Here is an 18421-nt window from a genome sequence, read left to right as displayed (position 1 = left end):
TACCTATACAATCAATTCCGATTTCAACATTCTCTCAGGTTCCAAAAACGCAATATCGCGCAGTTTCATTTCTGTAAATCAAATTCGCACAGCACTTCGCAATAACTCTACACAATATCGTACAAGCGAAACTCACCTTTAAATGTATGTACTTTAGAGTTGGACATGACGTGCCACAGCTGCGGGTCGCCGGCGGCGGGCGCCAGCACCAGGTGTTGTCCGGAAGGTGCCAGTTGCAGCAGACGCGCGCCCGCGCCGGGGCTCGTCGCCCCCACGGACAACACCCGCACCGTCGACGCTATCGGTGGTTGGAGCCTGGCCGCAACGTAAAATGATAACATAATAAAGTAACATGGATATCCGATTTGTTTCAGTAGAGAAATTAATTATTTATAACATTCAGATATTTAGCCATGTATTTTTTTGGCATGTCAAAACTAACAGGCATAATGTTTGTATAATATCATTTGTCGATGCTGAATGTCTAAAAAGGATTCTTTAATACAAAATGACAAATCAAGAAGCAGATTGTGAAGCATAGAATACCTATATTGTATATGTAGAAAATGTTTCCAAAGCATGTTCGCTACAGTAATACTACGGAGACAGACTCTTACCGACGTAGCACCACGAACGTGGCTAACTGATTGGCACTAACAGGCACAGGTTTTAGTTATTCGATCTGTTTCCGATATGATACTGATCTGTTGTCAAAAGTGACATATCTTAAACCAAAAACGTCACTTTTGACACTGACGATCAGTATCATATCGGAAACAGATCAAATAACTAAAAGTCGAATTGGCCTTCTATAATGAGTTAATAAAAAAAACCACGTAGGCATGGGTGCTACGTTGTAGCTCGTAGCAGCAGCATAGTGGTATAAGTGAAAATCTTTCGTAGGCACTAAACTGGAGGCCGATTATTGAACTTAATATTATGAAATAAAACTAGTTATACACTACAATTATTTTCAAGTAGATATATATATATCTACTTGAAAATAATTGTAGTGTATATATATATATAAAATTGTAGTGTATAACTAGCCTTATGAACCGATTTTGCATGTACAACCAGCCTTAAAGTTTATAGTCTATGATTGTTCATTATTTTAGTATGTGGGTATTTTTGCACTTTGTATTTTTTTTCCTCAGTCACCTGTTGACCACGAACGCTGTAAAGGGTTCGAAACGTCGGGATGTATTATAAATTCAATATACGCGATATAATCCGTTTTCATAGTTTTATTTCATGAGTAACTATCGCGGTAACCGATCACTTAATATTATGATTATAGGGAAACTAGCTACGACCAAATGCAGACTCACCAAGTCTACCAAAACAAACAAACAAACAAACAAATGTTTTGTGTGCATTTACGGAATAAATGATTATGATTATGAACTAGCACATATTTAGATGCTCATACATATTCACAATTAATTTCAAAAGATCAAAAACCTACCTATCGAAGCCAGATGCGGTGATGAAAGCAGTTAAATAATTATCGTATGCCTTATTATTTGCCAATTACTAGTAACTCGGTTTAACATCACACGGGATGAAGTGAAAATATACTAATGCCAAATTAGTTGGCACATTTCTCGGATTTCCTCATTAGAGATAACATTTGTCGGGTCCCAGCGGTGCAGGGTTTCGAAACTTCGCAATAATATATCCTCGGGAAGTTAATGGGGTAGATAAACACAACGATCAGTAGACGGGGATACGGCCGGCTAATGAACACTATATTCTGTATACGCAATCTAGCCCGTTTTCTGTGATTGTTATCCTTTTCTTCCTCATTTCTTATTTAGGGTTCCGTACCTCAAAAGGAAAAACCGAAACCCTTATAGGATCACTCGTGCATCTGTCTGTCTGTCTGTCCGTCACAGCCCATTTTCTCCAAAACTACTGGACCAATTAAGTTGAAGGGTGCATTACAGCAAATACCTAGGAAAAAAAGTGGTTTAGGTTAGGTTTGAACTCCGGCGCCCACAGAATCGAAATCCGTGATTAATTTGGTTCGGTTAGGTTAGAACTGAGACCTCCCTAGAATAAAATAGCTAGTAAAAGAAGTGTGATAGCATAAAACACATAACTAGAAATTCAAAATTTTAGTACAATCGTGCTATTCTTTTTCGTCAGGCGTGTTTACACTAGGATAATTTGTATTTAATTGTAGGGCGTGCGTACTAGTTATAAAAAGTATGTAAAATGTTACGTTATTCTTAAATAAAATATGCTAAAAATGGTTATACAATATATGTATTTACAATTGATTAAATTATATTAAGTATTACGTTATATGAAAATATAATATAACAAATGTCATTATAAAACATGTCCATATACTATTTAAAAATTATATTACAATAGGCATTATATCAATGATAGTTTAGATGAAATCACGATATAACAAAGGAAACGTATAATAAAAATTACATTATAACATATAATAATATACCAAATGGCGTTATAACAAATGTATGTTATTATATATATATATATATATATATATACATATTTATATTAAACATTACACACCCTAAGTTGAAATTTGGTACTCGTATGTAAGTTTCTGACCCGAAGACATTTGGGGGGTAAATGTGAAATTAAAAAAAATAAGTTTTGTAAACTATTTATATCGTGCTACATATCAAATGAGAGAGCTAATTTTGAAAATCTCAAATATATTTTTTTTGTAAATAAATAGTTCAGAAGTTATTTAAGAAAATAGCAAAACAAATTACCATTCCCCCCCCGCTTTATCTCCGAAACTACTAGGTCAACAATTAAAAAAAAATGCACAAAATAGTTCTTTACCTATACATGACAGGAAAACCTATTAGAAATCTGCAGTTAAGCATGAGTCGGACTTATGCTTAGTAGTACTGATACTTAGTTTTGATCCGACCCCTACGGGTTTTAAAGACATTTCACTCACGTAACTCACTTTTAACATAAAAAATACACATTGTTAAAAATTGTGTAATGTATGGAACCCTTGGAACGCGAGTCCGACTCGCATTTGGCCGGTTTTTATTGTACATAATCCCTGCGATAAATTTATGGACGTTAGTGAAGACATATGCGAGCATAGTGCAACGTTGTACGGTATAATGGATTAACGACATCATAAAGGATAACATTATTGTCATTCTACGTGAAGTTCTATCTGATCTACTTTAATGTCATCTTAATTTTGTTTCCTAGTAGTCCGGTTTCCTCACAATTTTTTCCTTCACCGAAAAACGACTGGTAAATATCAAATGATTATATCGTACAGAAGTTCCGAAAAGCTCACTGGTACGAGCCGGGGTTTAAAAGTCGCACTCTCTTATCGCCAGGCTACCAACGCTTTATCAACTTGAAAATCGTAAATATAATATATATCTCCAGAACTACTTAAGCTATCTATTTGAAATTTGGAATAATCATGAGCAACGCTACCCAGATCCGGCACATTGAAATTGTAACTTTTTTTATTTTATTAAATATGTATAATGCCCCATATGAACAAGGGGCAAAATTTCAAAGTCTAGTTACTAGGTCCAGTGGGGTATGCTGCGGTATCGTTTGACAGAGCTCAAAATCTACTTTTGAAATTTTTTTATAACATTAACATTATCATAAATATTACATGTTGAAATTTCTATGAAATTACAATTAAAACACCTTTTTTCAAATAAAATAAAAATTGTTGAAATCGGTTCACATGATAAAGAATTATCCCTGAAAAACTAAATACATACTAGCGGTCGCGCAAATTAGTTAGCAGATTTGCGCTGTACATACATACTTATGCTAAGCATACTTCTGGTCAAAAGTGTTGCGTTTATAGTTACATGAGATAATAGGGGGTATTACTGCAATGTTCTGCCAGTGCAGCACTAGCGCCTATCGTAAACCATAGAGTAACTTATACATACTGTGCCTTAAACTGTTTTTTGACAAGTTTTCACAGATAATTAAATATGACATTGAAGCATCAAGGCGATTTGTTTACAAAGGGCCTACCGGGAAACGCGAAAATCGAAATTTAGTTATCTGCCTCTTTATCGCTCGAATGTGCAAGAGTGATAGAGAGGTTAGATAACGAAATTTCGATTTTCTTGTTTCGCGGTAGACCCCCAGATTGTGATGGATTGTGGTAGTGGCTTCTACGCAGAGTTTCGCGTAATATTCCCTATTGAAAGTTTGTACGGAACCCTCGGTGAGCGAGTTGAACGAACTCGCACTTGACCCATTTTATTTTTCATTAATTATACGATGTAGCGTTGCGTAGGTATCTAGTATTTACCAACTCGTAAAGCGCCAGAAATCCATAACAAGCCAGAAGAACCGGTTGTCATGAATTTCCCGTAACCGAGTCGTAACCTAAAACCAATTCCAAAAGCGACTTTACCCCAAACGAACGTAAAACACATCCGTGAAGCTGTGATTGCATTTCCTAGGCACACAATACAGGGTAACACGTTTACGGTGTGTTGTGTATCGGGGCCCGAGGCGGTGTGTCTTGGCAGCTAATTGGATAAAGTGGTATGTGGAATTAGACGAAGGTATCCTTATATCAAACCTTTACGTGCGTTAATCCGCTTATAACAATTGCTTCGCGGTTGTGAAAACATCGAACGAGCGGAATTTAAAATTGTCTAAGAAAGATTGTGAGTTTCATAACAACAAGTAATTCAAAGATGAAAACCGTCTATCGCAAGCCAGGCACATTTTTTTTTATTTTCGTTATTTCTCGCAGATTTAATAATAGCTCTAGTATTCTTGGACTAAATCACAAAACAACAACTTTAATGACTAAACTTGCAAAACGAAGCTTTTTAAACTGTCGAAAGTTGAAAAGAAGTTAAGTAGGTACCTAAGTTACAAAGTAGCTACCCATTAGGTTTTAATTTAGTTACTTCATCTATCTTTATCAATCTCACTTAAATATTAAAATAACACCAACTGGCTTTAACAATTTACCCGCGATAGATATGCTCTTTTACAATTATTTTCTCGCATATTATTTTCACGTAAATATCTAACTGGGATCGCGTACGCTTTGCATTATCTATTTGTACTTACGTATTGGCGTTACATTCTTTAACTATCACAGTGAGACTGAACTCTTGCGTATTCTTCTTGCTACCATGTATTGAAAGATCACTTTGATGACGTCATTACAGATAAATAAATGTAAAATTTCCGTTCCGTTCAAATAGTCAACATGTAATATCGCCAATGTTTAGTTTAGTTTATTTATCTCATCGATACAAGTTTCATGCATGATATTATATGGGTACGTAAGATATAAATAGTAAAACGACTACATTGGCAGTGACGAATATCAAAAATGTCCTTACCATCCGTTGAGTGGAACGAGCAGCGGCTTGTCATAACCGTCGCACCACGCCATCGCGGCGGTGACGAGCGTCGCTAGCACGCCGCGCCGCGCCACCGCCGGGCGTAGCCAGGCTATGATCTGAACAAACAAATAAAATATCTATCAGTTCCTGGTTTATATAATTTATAATTAATGTTTCTCTTTGTAATCAATTTTATAGACATTACGAGTCTTTTATCTGTTTGCCGAAAAAGATTAGTCATTTCTAAATTATTTAATTCATCAACGTCACTACCGGTTGTCCCACAAGCAGGATAAAAAGTCAGTTCGTATATTTTATATAGTGCCTGTTTAAACAACTATTGTTTAGAATTAGTTTTATGTGCGTTGTTCTAAACTTATCGGTGGTAGACAATATTTGAATGGAATAAAATAAATTCCAATGTAGTAAAAATAATAAAGCAAGATGTTTCTGTAAATTAGTAAAAATTGTGTCGTGCTCAGATTTTAACACAATAATTATATTGTGTATCTATAAATTTTATTCTAAATTCTAAAGCTACTGAACATACCTATAGGTACTGCATTTATTCCCCCCTTTTCACTCAAAATTAGAAAGGTTATACAGCTTGGTATGAATAAAGTGTTGTAAAGAAAGTTCTTTTTACACATCACCGAGCTTTAGAAGAGATGTTTGTTTTTCTTGACTGAAATAAAGTACCGTCTTATATCTGAGCGCGAGCGTGCACAATGTGCACATAATTTAAGTTTCTTTATTTACCTTTTACGTGACAAAATAAAAGTAGGCGTGCGTGTACATTTAAAAAAACTGGCCAAATGCGAGTCGGACTCGCGTTCCAAGGGTTCCGTACTTTACACAATTTAAACAATGTATTTTTTATGTCTTTAAAAAACCCGTAGGGGTCGGATCAAAAACTAAGTAATTAAGTCCGACTCACGCTTGACTGCACATTTCTAATAGGTTTTCCGGTGATCTATAGGTAAAGATCTATTTTGTGTATTTTTCCAAACTTTTGACCCAGTAGTTTCGGAGATAAAGGGGGGAATGGTTATTTTTTGCCTATTTTCTTGAATAACTTCTAAACTATTTATCGTAAAATTATAAAAAAATATATTTGAGGTTCTCAAAATGAGCTCTTTTATTTGATATGTAACACGATATAGTTTGACAAACTTTATTTTTTCATTTTCTCATTTACCCCCCAAAAGTGGCCTCCGCGTTTAAAATTAATTTGTTTACGTTACATGTCCATCTTTGGGTCACAAACTTATATATGTGTACCAAATTTCAACTTAATGGTCCAGTAGTTTCGGAGAAAATAGGCTGTGACAGACGGACAGACAGACGCACGAGTGATCATATAAGGGTTCCGTTTTTTCCTTTTGAGATACGGAACCCTAAAAAGAGCTACATCTTGAAAACTACAAACATAAAAACTTTGGGTTAAACTCGCAAGTCAATGCACTTGTGCTGGTAGCATTCAAAAAAGATTTAATTTCGCCTAGCCTGTGTGAAAAGCAAATTTAGACGCAACGGGTGGCCGGAAGGCTGAAGCATACCTCGCCCAACGCATCGGCGTTACCGTTCAGCGCGGCTTCCTGGGCACCCTACCGGATGGCACAGACCTGGGGCCAATTTTTTATTTGTAAGACTTTTTAGGTAGTTTTAGTTTAGTTTGTTTAGTTCGTAGTTTAAATAATTTTTGTTAGTTTTAATTTGTTTTTAGTTTTATAGGTTAATTTTATTGATAGTTTATAAGTTTTGTTATTGTATATATTTCAAAGCTAATCATATCAAATCACTTAAACAGACAAGCAAACACACACACACACACACACACACACACACACACACACACACACACACACACACACACACACACACACACACACACACACACACACACACACACACACACACACACATACACACACACACACACACACACACACACACACACGCACACACACACTTACCTACTCACATATCTACCTACTCACATACTAATTATTTAAAGTATTTTTATCTTTATTGCTACCTATTTCGTAAGCTAGTCGCTGACTACTGTTCAAAAAATAAACTGCTATTGCTTTATTGTGTAAATTTACTCTAATATTCATATATTTTAGCATGATATTGTTATTCTAATTTTAATTTTAATGTTAAATTGTAATTGTAAATTTTTAGCGTAACTACAACTAATGTAAAAAACTGTAACTTACCTATAGTGGAAGAGCGGTATTCTCTTAATACAAGTATTTATAATACTTAAAAAGAGATACTAGCCCAATTACCGAAACATTGTATGCTACCAAATAAATAAATTTATTGTTTTAAATAAATAAAGTTATTAGGTATACTTAAACCGCCCTACATATTCTATTTTTTCTACCCTTCCCTATTATCAAATAAAAAAGTGTTTGTATATTTAGTTAATAGGTTCTCGGAGGCAACAAACGATTTCGATGAAATAAAAATATAAGGGTTTAATTTCGAAGGTAGAAAAGTCGATTTTCAGATCGATCGGGTTTCATTTTCGGAAATCATAATTATTTTTTCAAGTTTTCTCGGTTTTCCTGCACATAGTAATGCGCCGATTTTTTTAATCGAGAAATTAGTACCGTTGTCCCAAGTTTTTTTCTGAGTTTCCAACACCCAGATATTATGAAACATAATATTCCTAAAAGACAAAAGTAAATCAATTTCCCGAGCTTGATATAGCAAGCTACCTACTTCAGATACCTCGTGAGTTATGAAAACAGCGGCTGAAATTTTTCGTACAGTCACCTGCAGCAATAATATGTTACTCTTCGAAGGCTGCAAAAATATATTTAAACACGCTCTTATGGCTCAGCAAATAAGATCGGGTCAGATATTTTTGCGGCCGCCGTTATGTAACATTATTATAATGTACAGGTGACTGTACAAAGTGACCTGTTTTATTTGATCTTATAAAGGTTTCATTATAATATTAGGTAGGGTGACTGATATCGTTATTGGAAACTACATAGTAATTGGCCACTCTTAACAATGAGACTTCTATTGCCTTGTTTCTTTCTAATTTGTTAAGAGTGGCCAATTACTATAGAGGGGCCAATAACTATAGCAGTCACTAAGTTAAATAAATGCTGAATTTACGTGGTTTTAGATACCAAATTAACTTCATAAAGCTATTATTTATTAATATTTTGTTACAGCCGGCGGCTTTAGTAAAACCTAATTTTGACAGCTCCAAAAGTTTTCCTTTCAGCGAGCCCGTTTTGATGAAATTAATGTCTTTGTTAACGTCAACCCTTTCTATGCTGATTGATATTTGAGTTTGTATGGAAGTTAATTAAGAGTTTATTTCTCGGTAAATTAGATTTACGTGTTTAAAGAGGTACGGCATAAGGACGGTTGGGGTAAGAATCAGCTTTTTGAGGGGCAACATTCTTTATACAGGATATATTAAATTAGTGAAGAAATAATTTTGACGGTCTCGTCGGACGGAAACTTAGGAGAAACGGTTATAATCATAACCATTAAAATAGGAATAATATTTTTTTTAGTATACAAAAATTGTTGTTCATAAATTACTTTTATTGGAAAATGATAAGCATTTGACCACAATCTCACCTGATGGTAAGTGCGTAAAAGATGGTTCCTTACCATTAAATGCCCAGGGTCCTTTATTTAGGACAACAAATATTTTATCAAAAAAGGCCCACCCCACGAAGATAACATGTTCGAAAGATACAGATCTTGTAATGGAACCTCAAATATCATTTGAATATCTATTCTGAGCTAGTTTTAGGACATTGGGTAACTGGTTTTTATAACAATAAATAATATTATTAATGCTTCTTATCCATATGTTGTACGAAGACATAACTTCACATTCATCTTGTCTTGGCATGTGTCGATTTGGGAGGCTAGAGAATAAAGAAACAAATTGTACAATTTGGACACAAGCGATGACTACAGAAAAATCTTAACAGGTGCTTTTCGCCACATATAACACTTAACTGCAATATATCGCTTCATATTAGGTATGTAAATGTAAACCCGACATGCCAAATGTATATCCATAACATGCATACCGCAGTCTGCAGCAAAAGTAGCCAGGCTGGCATGATGTCCAAAAAGCAACTTTACTGTTAAGGTAATAAGCGCATGTAAATTAAATTAAACACCTTGCCCTCCTAGTTACCTACTTTTGTACCTCACCCTTTGTTTACTCACTATTAAGTCAACAAACTCATATTATTTCAAGCCGTTAGATGTTGCATTTGACTTGTATTTACTGTCTGTTATATTTAGTATAGATACTGTATAGGTACGAGTTTTAAAAATGAAACGTATAATGTATATAAATCGATGACGATATTTTCTTCGCTCACGCCAGACAAACGAGAGATATGTATGCATTAAGTTTCCGTCAACTGCGTAAATTTTGCTTGCGTGAAATGCCGCCACAAACGCAGTATTTATCTATCAGAACGTAAACAAAGCTGACGACATCACATGTCATGCCTAAGTAGGAAGAAGCTGAATGTTTTCTTTCAACTTTAACTTAAAGGGAAGTAATTAAATGATCAGCCATTTTTAAAACTGATCTGCCAAAAAAATATCCATTAAATCATTTGGGCAGCATACAAATATGTTGCCGGCAATAAATAAAAATCGAGCTGCAACTCTTGTTCAGCAAATAATTAACAAACGGTCAACATTATAACCAATATCCATCTGCTTAATAAATAGTTGAGCTGCAAAATTATTATTTGGTCAGCAAGATTTAAAAATTGGTTGGCAGTTTAATTGAGACGTATGCATATTAAACAAATGGTAATCTGATATAATAAGATGGGTTGCGTTTGATTTAAAAAGTCGGCAGGGTTGTAGGCGGAGCGAAATCGTGCGCGTGCATTTCATTCGATGATTATTAGCAGTCACATTGCGATGTTCTAACGTATTTGTTGGTGATATTTATCCGTTTTAGTATTTTGAGAGTATTATAGGTGTAAAATAGAAGATATTAGCTACTAAAAAAGTGGGTTAGGTTAGGTTAGAACTGCGACCTTCACAGAAAACAACTGCTACTAGAAAAGTGGGTTAGGTTAGGTTAGAACTGCGACCTTTACAGAAACCAACGGCTACTAGAAAAGTGGGTTAGGTTAGAACTAATTTTTGCGGATCTGTTAAATTGTAATCCAAAATGAAATAATCCGCTTACCCACTGACTGCTTAACAAAATTTGATTAATGGTGGATCGCTTACTGCCGATCAAATAATTTATTTGCCAACCAAATCAATTTAGAGCAGCTCATTATGACATTAATTGCGAACTGATTTTGAAATACTTGCTAACCTTAAGTTGCTGATCAAATACACATTTTGGCTGACCAAATATATTTTTTTGTTCATCAAAATAGGAATATTTTGCAGATCGATTAAATAACACCCTAAGTTAAATAGGCTGCTATAGGAAATATTTCCTTTATAAAAAATACACATTTCTGGGTCATTAAGTAAGGGTTTACCTGGGCTCCTAACTGCATGGGATCGCGAGTAAGGATGTCGCTTGACTTCTTGACCGCGCCGTAGACGAGCTCTACGTCCCGATCAAGGATGTAGCAGCGAACGTGTTCCAGAATGCATCGGAGATAGGACACCGTCACCGTTTGTACCTGGGAAGGAGATATGTAATATATTTCACGCAATAAAACTGACACGTCTGGCATTTTTTCGATTGATGGCACCTTTATCTTTCTTTAACGTATTGAGTGCCACCGAAATTCCCCTGGGGGTCAACGTCGGCAATTTACGAGGGAACTGGATACAGTACAGCGTAGCAAAACCTAGCTTTACATAGCATAATGAGATTTACTTCAAAGATGTGACATTGCTGACTTGCCTCTAGAGAGTCTAGTCTTAGCGAGCTCTTTGTCTTAATGTTTAAGCATAATTGATGCCTAGACAGATGTACCTACGGCAGCTAAAAATAAATATATTCTTGTTTTTGTTATTGCTCTTTAGGATGTCGTACCGCAAAACGTGGTGAATAAACACGATTTTGAAAGTACCAAAATTTTCTCTTTTCACCCCGCGATTTCTGGTCACCCCGTTTTACAGTACTCAAAAGGTGCCAATCGGAACCCTATTACTAAGTTAACGCAGTCCGTTCGTTCTACAGATTATTATAGGTAAATAGTTATTAGAATTCACACTATATATATATATATATATATATATATATATATATATATATATATATATATAAACTAGCTTCTGCCCGCGATTTCATCTGCATGGGATGATGACGATGATTGATAAAAACTATTTTATGTCTTTTCCCGGGCCCCAAATTATTTCTACGCCGAATTTTATCTAAATTGCTTCAGCGATTTAAGCGTGAAGGGGTAACCGACAGAGAGAGTTACTTAGTATTTATAATATAAATTAGTAAGGCTTAGCGAACTAAAAGACAAGTAAGGAACTACAGGATATTTATTTTCATCAGACACTTACCGCTGCCAATAGAAAATCAAAATTGCAGACAGTGAGATCCTTCAGCTTAGAGAAGTCGCCGGCTAGCAGCAGATGCAACCAAGACTCCTCGACGTGGCGCTGTGTGAACGCGGCCGCCGTGCGACTACCCGAGTGGAATGGCGTCGAGTCCAGCAGCGCGTAGTCGTCGTCTGCGCAACCTGACACAAGTAGGATGAATGGAAGGTAACATAGGTACCTGGCCAGGCCATAGGCACATCGGCAGAAGCATTAACGGATCATAACTATTAACCCTTAAATGCATAGTGATATTTATTTTGATCGTAAATTAATATATTTTCGATGTTTTGTTAAAATTTGCGCAGTACCTATTTTAGTTAAAAAAAATACATTTGTTTTAAGACGAAATAGCGGAAAATTTGGAAAATTCACGATTTTTAGTATGTGTTTTAAGCGGTTTTTTTCGGGGATTGCGATCATTTTGTATTTGAAATCTTTATTACAAGCAAAGAGGATATAATAACGGAGTTATATCTATCTTTGTTACAAGTATATCACAAACAGTGTAATCTTCCGACGGTAGTAAGATTTTTCATATACCTATCTTTTACTAATAATATATATATTTTTACCTTATGTATTTTCTTACACTGCTTTAGCACTGAAAATCGATTTTTTAATTTTATTGATTATTTTTCCCAGAATCAGTAAACAATTATGAGATACATATGTTAATTTCGGCTAAAGAAAAAATCATGCACTTCATTTTAAGGGTTAATGAGGGATTTCAAAACCTTTATTAAATACATTTCTAAAATTTTCCTAAATTTAAAAATTATGTAAAGCGAAAACTAATTTCTAAAGCTTATTATAACCAGACAAGACTACATAAATGATATAATAATACACCGTGGGATGAATTGTGACTTGAAATAATTAATTAATTATTATATTTGAATAATGATGAATTTTATATTCCAATGAATATATTACTTAGATGCGTTTTTTTTTACATTAAGATGTTATAGTAGATACACTCTAGACTAGTATTTTTTTTACAAATTTTTTATACAAATTTTTATTTAATGTTTGACGATCTTATTGTGAAATTTTATTATTAAATTTGACATGTGTATAAAAATTCAATATTATTACGAAATAATAAGGACAGCAATAAATTGCTCTGATAATTAGCTTAAGATAATATACATATATGTAAACAACAATTCAAAAAACCTTGAATAAAGAATATTTGAAGTTTTTACGTAATAAAATGTATACAATAAATCTAAAAACTAGAGATATATAGTTCGTAGATTTCAAACAGTCCCCTTTCGGCTTATCCTTTGTTTATTGTTAAATGAAACCGCACGTGCTACTTACTAGCATAAAAAAATGGTATGGCCGTTTTAACCGGTTATTCAATTACCACTCTATGGAGATTGCAATAAGGTTTAAAATGAATGAATGAAATGGTTTATAATGGGAAAACATATTCCTTAGCTGTGTGGTCTTTGCGGTTACTGAGTGCCGGCAAGTCGAACGCTACCGAACCAGTCTAAAATGTGTCATCGATATGCGTAACAAAGGCGCGTTATCGGAGAGCGCACTTACACTGGTTTTTTTTAGCGTTGGACTAGCCCGCGCTCGCCACGATGCACGAACCAGGTAAGGGACAGGGACGGATTGCGATTAAAACATTTTGATGGATTCATGACAAGTATGTATTATGTATTTAAAACAAACAATAATAACATTTTTTTACTAATCAGTTAAATAATAACATTAGGTAATAATCCGTTTTACAAATAATCAACTATTAAAATATTCCTCTCTAATGTTACAGACTAAAAACTAAAACTATATTTAACAAAATTAATACATATATGCCCTTTTTAAACAATATCGGCTTTTTTACAATATATAGGTATTACAGACAAATTTTTAATAAACTAAAATAACGTTTTTTTATACAATGTAAATAATAAACAACTATATATACTAAGTCGTAAACCTTTTTCTAATACGTAATTTTAGTTATGTATCCGCTATCAAAAACACAATGTCCAAGCGAAGTACGAAATTAGAAATATTATCATAAAAATACAAGTTCTAGCCCTGGTTATACACAGAGATCATCTTCTTCTTCTTCCTCGCGTTGTCCCGGCATTTTGCCACGGCTCATGGGAGCCTGGGGTCCGCTTGGCAACTAATCCCAAGATTTGGCGTAGGCACTAGTTTTTACGAAAGCGACTGCCATCTGATCTTCCAACCCAGAGGGAAAACTAGGCCTTGTTGGGATTAGTCCGGTTTCCTCACGATGTTTTCCTTCACCGAAAAGCGACTGGTAAATATCAAACGATATTTCGTACATAAGTTCCGAAAAACTCATTGGTACGAGCCAGGGTTTGAACCTGCGACCTTCGGATTGCAAGTCGCACGCTCTTACCGCTAGGCCACCAGCGCTTCCTAGTCCCAGAGATCATATACACAGAGATCATGTAATTTCATAATTTATGAACTGTACTTTCACGAAGTACTAAAACACGTTAATTTACGTGAAACATTCCAGCGGCTAAAGTATATGTTGCTGCATAAATTTATCGAGACATGTAATATGTAATATGTATGTAGGTAGTTTGGAAAGTTGAGCTTGAAACGCTGGAACGCTATCCCGAGCAGCTAATTCAATTTGCAATTGCAGTGCAAAAATGAAGAACAATTTGCCGATATCGGATTTTCTCGACTGCCAGTCTCGGGCTCGGGTATCATGTGAGTCAAAGGAGCTTTAGTTAAGGATGTTTTAAGTTAAGGACATTTTAAATTTACGTTGCAACTTTTGCAGGTAGGTAAACTGTGCAATGTACCTATGTGATTTATTTTGTTATTTTATAATAATAACTTATTAATATATGGTATTCAAAATTCAGGGCTAAGCCCTAACGGTAAAGAAATCAAAATTAATGAAACTTTTAAATAATTTTCCTCCGAGCTTTAATCCATTTTTAATTGGAGTAATCTGCTTACCACCGGGATTAACAGCTTAACGTACCTTTGTAATTATGGAAGCGCACAAATAATAACGATCTACAGTACTTATCCACCCGACCGGAGTATAATGAATGTAACTTGACACAAGATATCGACAAAGTAGTAGGCATAGTATGATTCCCTTAGGATTTAAAGTTATCATTTTGGTTTGTTATTTCAAGCTTCGGTAGGCGACACGACGCGCCGAGCCACGGCCACGCTTTTTGGAAGTTAAGAAGCAACTTACCCGGCTCTTGTGTTTCCGAAGTATCCGTGTCGTCGGGATCTTGCAGGAAATTCGCAAAGTGCAGCGCGGCCAGGTCGGAGTGCGCGTCTCTGAGCGCGCTCTGCACGCGCACGTACCGCCTGCGCGCGCGCGCTCCCGCCGCCGCGGCACGCCAGCGCCACGTGCTTCTCCCCGATACAACGTTCTCTGCTATGAGAGGCTCTGACAAAGAAATGGGGTTGTAAAGTACTACACACTACCTAATTATTTTAATCGAAAATATAATATTATTTGCGCTTTATGGTATCTAATAGAGGTACGGCCCAGGGTGGTAAAAAAGGGGTTGAAAATTTGTATGGAGATCAAACATTTTTTTGAGTGCGGGACTGGAATCTTTGTTTAAAGGCATATTATTAGAATACAAAAAAAAAGTTTAAGCGTTATTATATATTCATCCCCTAAAAGGGTTAAAAGGGGTTGAGAGTTTGAATTCATTACAAATGCTTTGAACCTTCTTAGAAAGGCATTGTATAAGATTAAAAAATAATATATTTCAACGTTCTTAAAAACTCAACCCCTAAGGGGGTTAAAAAGGGGATGTAATTTTATATGTGGTACGAATTTCTTTTAAACTAGGAACTCGAAACTTGGCAAAAGGAGATTATATTAAAATAGACGAAAACTGTTTTCACCGTTTTTGCAAAGTTTGTATTAATACAGTTTGCCTCGGGAGCAAACATGTTTTTTAAATAACTTCGTAGTTTGTGAAAGACAAATTTCATGCGTTGTATACAAATGATTAACCGTCCCTCTTGATACCTTTTGCTGTATAATATTCTATGCTTATGTAAAATAACCACCAACATACAAATCCACGCATACAAAGTCGCGGGCAACAGCTACCGTAGATATAATGTATAAAACCGGCCAAGTGCGAGTCGGACTCGCGTTCCAAGGGTTCCGTACATTATACAATTTAAACAACGTATTTTTTTATGTGAAATTTCTTAAAAAAACCCGTAAATCTAAGTAATTAAGTCCGACTCACGCTTGAATGCACATTTCTAATAGGTTTTCCTGTGATCTATAGATAAAGATCTATTTTGTGTATTTTTTTCAAAATTTTTGACCCAAGAGTGTCGTAGATAAAGGGGGGGGGGGGGGGGAGAATGGTAATTTTTTGCCTATTTTCTTGAATAACTTCTAAACTGTTTATCTTAAAATTATAAAAAAAATATATTTAAGATTCTGATAATGAGCTCTTTCATTTGATATGTAATACGATATAGTTTGAAGAACTTTATTTTTTAATTATCTCATTTACCCCCAAAAGTGGCTAAAATTCATTTGATTACGTTACATGTCCGTCTTTGGGTCACGGACTTACATATGTCTGCCAAATTTCAACTTAATTGGTTAAGTAGTTTCGGAGAAAATAGGCTGTGACAGACAGACGGACAGACAGACAGACAGACAGACAGACGGACGGACGGACGGACGGACGGACAGACGCACGAGTGATCCTATAAGGGTTCCGTTTTCTTCCTTTTGAGGTACGGAACCCTAAAAAGTACCTACTTATAATATAATTGAGAGCGCACTATTCGCCAACAAACTGTCTACAGTTTGGCGAAACTTTTGTATACCTAGACATAAGTATATATTTTTTAAATAAATAAATTGAATTGAAATTGAAATAGTATTTCATAAACTGATATAGTATCCCAAAACTTTTAATGTAGAAGATACAGGACATTTCCAAGTTTCTTCGGAAAGTTAACGTCAGATTGTCACTTACTCATCATATATTTGGCGACACATAAAGTAGAAAAGTTAAAGTTGGCATCCTTCAGAGTAATAACCGCGTCGCTGTTACTCGTTGGCATGAGAAGTTCCAGCAACTCGAGTTCCGTGAGACCGAACTCCGAACAAGTTATATAACCTGAAACACGACCAGAATTAATTGCATCTTAACAATTTAGGAATACAAGTAAGTACAGTGTAGATTAGATTATGTAACTACCTGCTAATTTACTAAAGGCTTTAGATCCAAAGACGGCTTCTAATTTATCAAAGGCACTGTCGATGTAGTCTCCGTAGCTGTTGTTCTCTGGAGTCTCGGCGATGGCAGCGAGGTGATGGTAACATTGCTGCACTTTAAACTTCTCCTTCTGCGCAGGTGTCAGCTGCAGCTGCTCAAGTGGGACTGCGCTCGTGCACACCAGGAACACGTTTCGAGGTAAAGACATCGGTAACCATGACAACCCTGTCACTATGTCACACTCCAGCGGATTTACTCTATGCACGTTATCGATAAATATAAGCAAAATTTCATTCTCCATGTCCTCGCATCTCCTCAATAAACTTTGAAACCAATTATTAATATATAAAGGATCAAAACTGGCGTCTTTTGGCAAGTAGCCTTCCGGAATGTTCAAGATAATAGATATCTGTTGGCACATGACTCTCAAAAGTTCCAAATTGTAGGCCGATCTCGGAGTGGAAGCCGAAAACCTTATTATCCTTAGAACAGGCTTGGGAAAAACTTCCTCACATTTATAATACAAATGTGTCAATAAAGTACTTTTCCCAGAAGCGTCCGATCCATATATTAACACTGGAGGATGTCGCGTCCGGTTTTCGTAATTTTCTTTTGCGTTGCTTAGGATACTCTTCGCTGCATCCTCGTTTTGCTTAACATTTACCTTATACTGACGCCTATGTTCTATACATATTCTAAGATGAGTGATGTGTTCCAAGAAAACTTCCTGAAACAAGAAACGGGCCGTAGTGAAATTATTGATAAATTATATCGACGGCCTTTCAAAGAACTTTAAATTGACTTGATTGAGTTTGACTCGAACTTCATCAGTTTGTTTACGTTTGGCGGTAATAAATTATTTGTTCAATAAACCGAGTTAAATCGAGTTGAGTTGCGGAATTTAAAAATAATAATTCGCCAATGCGGTAAAGACAGCAATCAATAATATATTTCACGGGATTAGTTTCCATTAACTTCTATATCTGATACTAATCGGTTTAATTGCAAGCCAAATAATTTCGAAGGTGCTCGTGACCATTTTTGCTAAAGAAATAGTGTGTAAAGCCTGGAATGCTTGAATAGGGCAATAACGGTGTTATTAGAGGTACCTGGACAGTCTTTTTCCTTCCCTTGCCCTGGTCGGGCTCAGTGCTGAGGCTGTCGTCGAGCAGCGCGCTCACGCACACCTGCACCGCCTCCCGCAGCGGCGCCAGTCTCTCCTCGTTGTCGGATGCAGCGTCCGTCCGGGACGACTCTGCTGATGACGACCTG

General features: G+C 35.7%; 1 protein-coding gene across 1 annotated transcript in view; it reads right to left on the bottom strand.

The window, feature by feature from the left end:
• The window catches only part of LOC134743148 (protein qui-1), a 133796-nt gene that overhangs the window by 26213 nt on the left and 89162 nt on the right, over window positions 1-18421 (bottom strand). The window contains exons 8-15 of the mRNA XM_063676492.1: window positions 18259-18418; window positions 17132-17876; window positions 16907-17050; window positions 15130-15330; window positions 11874-12052; window positions 10886-11032; window positions 5364-5482; window positions 137-315 (exon numbers count right to left, since the gene is read on the bottom strand). Coding sequence (XP_063532562.1) covers window positions 137-315; window positions 5364-5482; window positions 10886-11032; window positions 11874-12052; window positions 15130-15330; window positions 16907-17050; window positions 17132-17876; window positions 18259-18418 — 1874 coding nt within the window. The remainder of the gene's footprint in view (window positions 1-136; window positions 316-5363; window positions 5483-10885; window positions 11033-11873; window positions 12053-15129; window positions 15331-16906; window positions 17051-17131; window positions 17877-18258; window positions 18419-18421) is intronic.

Source organism: Cydia strobilella, chromosome 7 (assembly GCF_947568885.1).
Source record: "Cydia strobilella chromosome 7, ilCydStro3.1, whole genome shotgun sequence".
NCBI lineage: Eukaryota > Metazoa > Arthropoda > Insecta > Lepidoptera > Tortricidae > Cydia > Cydia strobilella.
The sequence above is the reverse complement of the archived record's forward strand: the minus strand, read 5'-3'. Positions and strand labels throughout refer to the sequence as shown.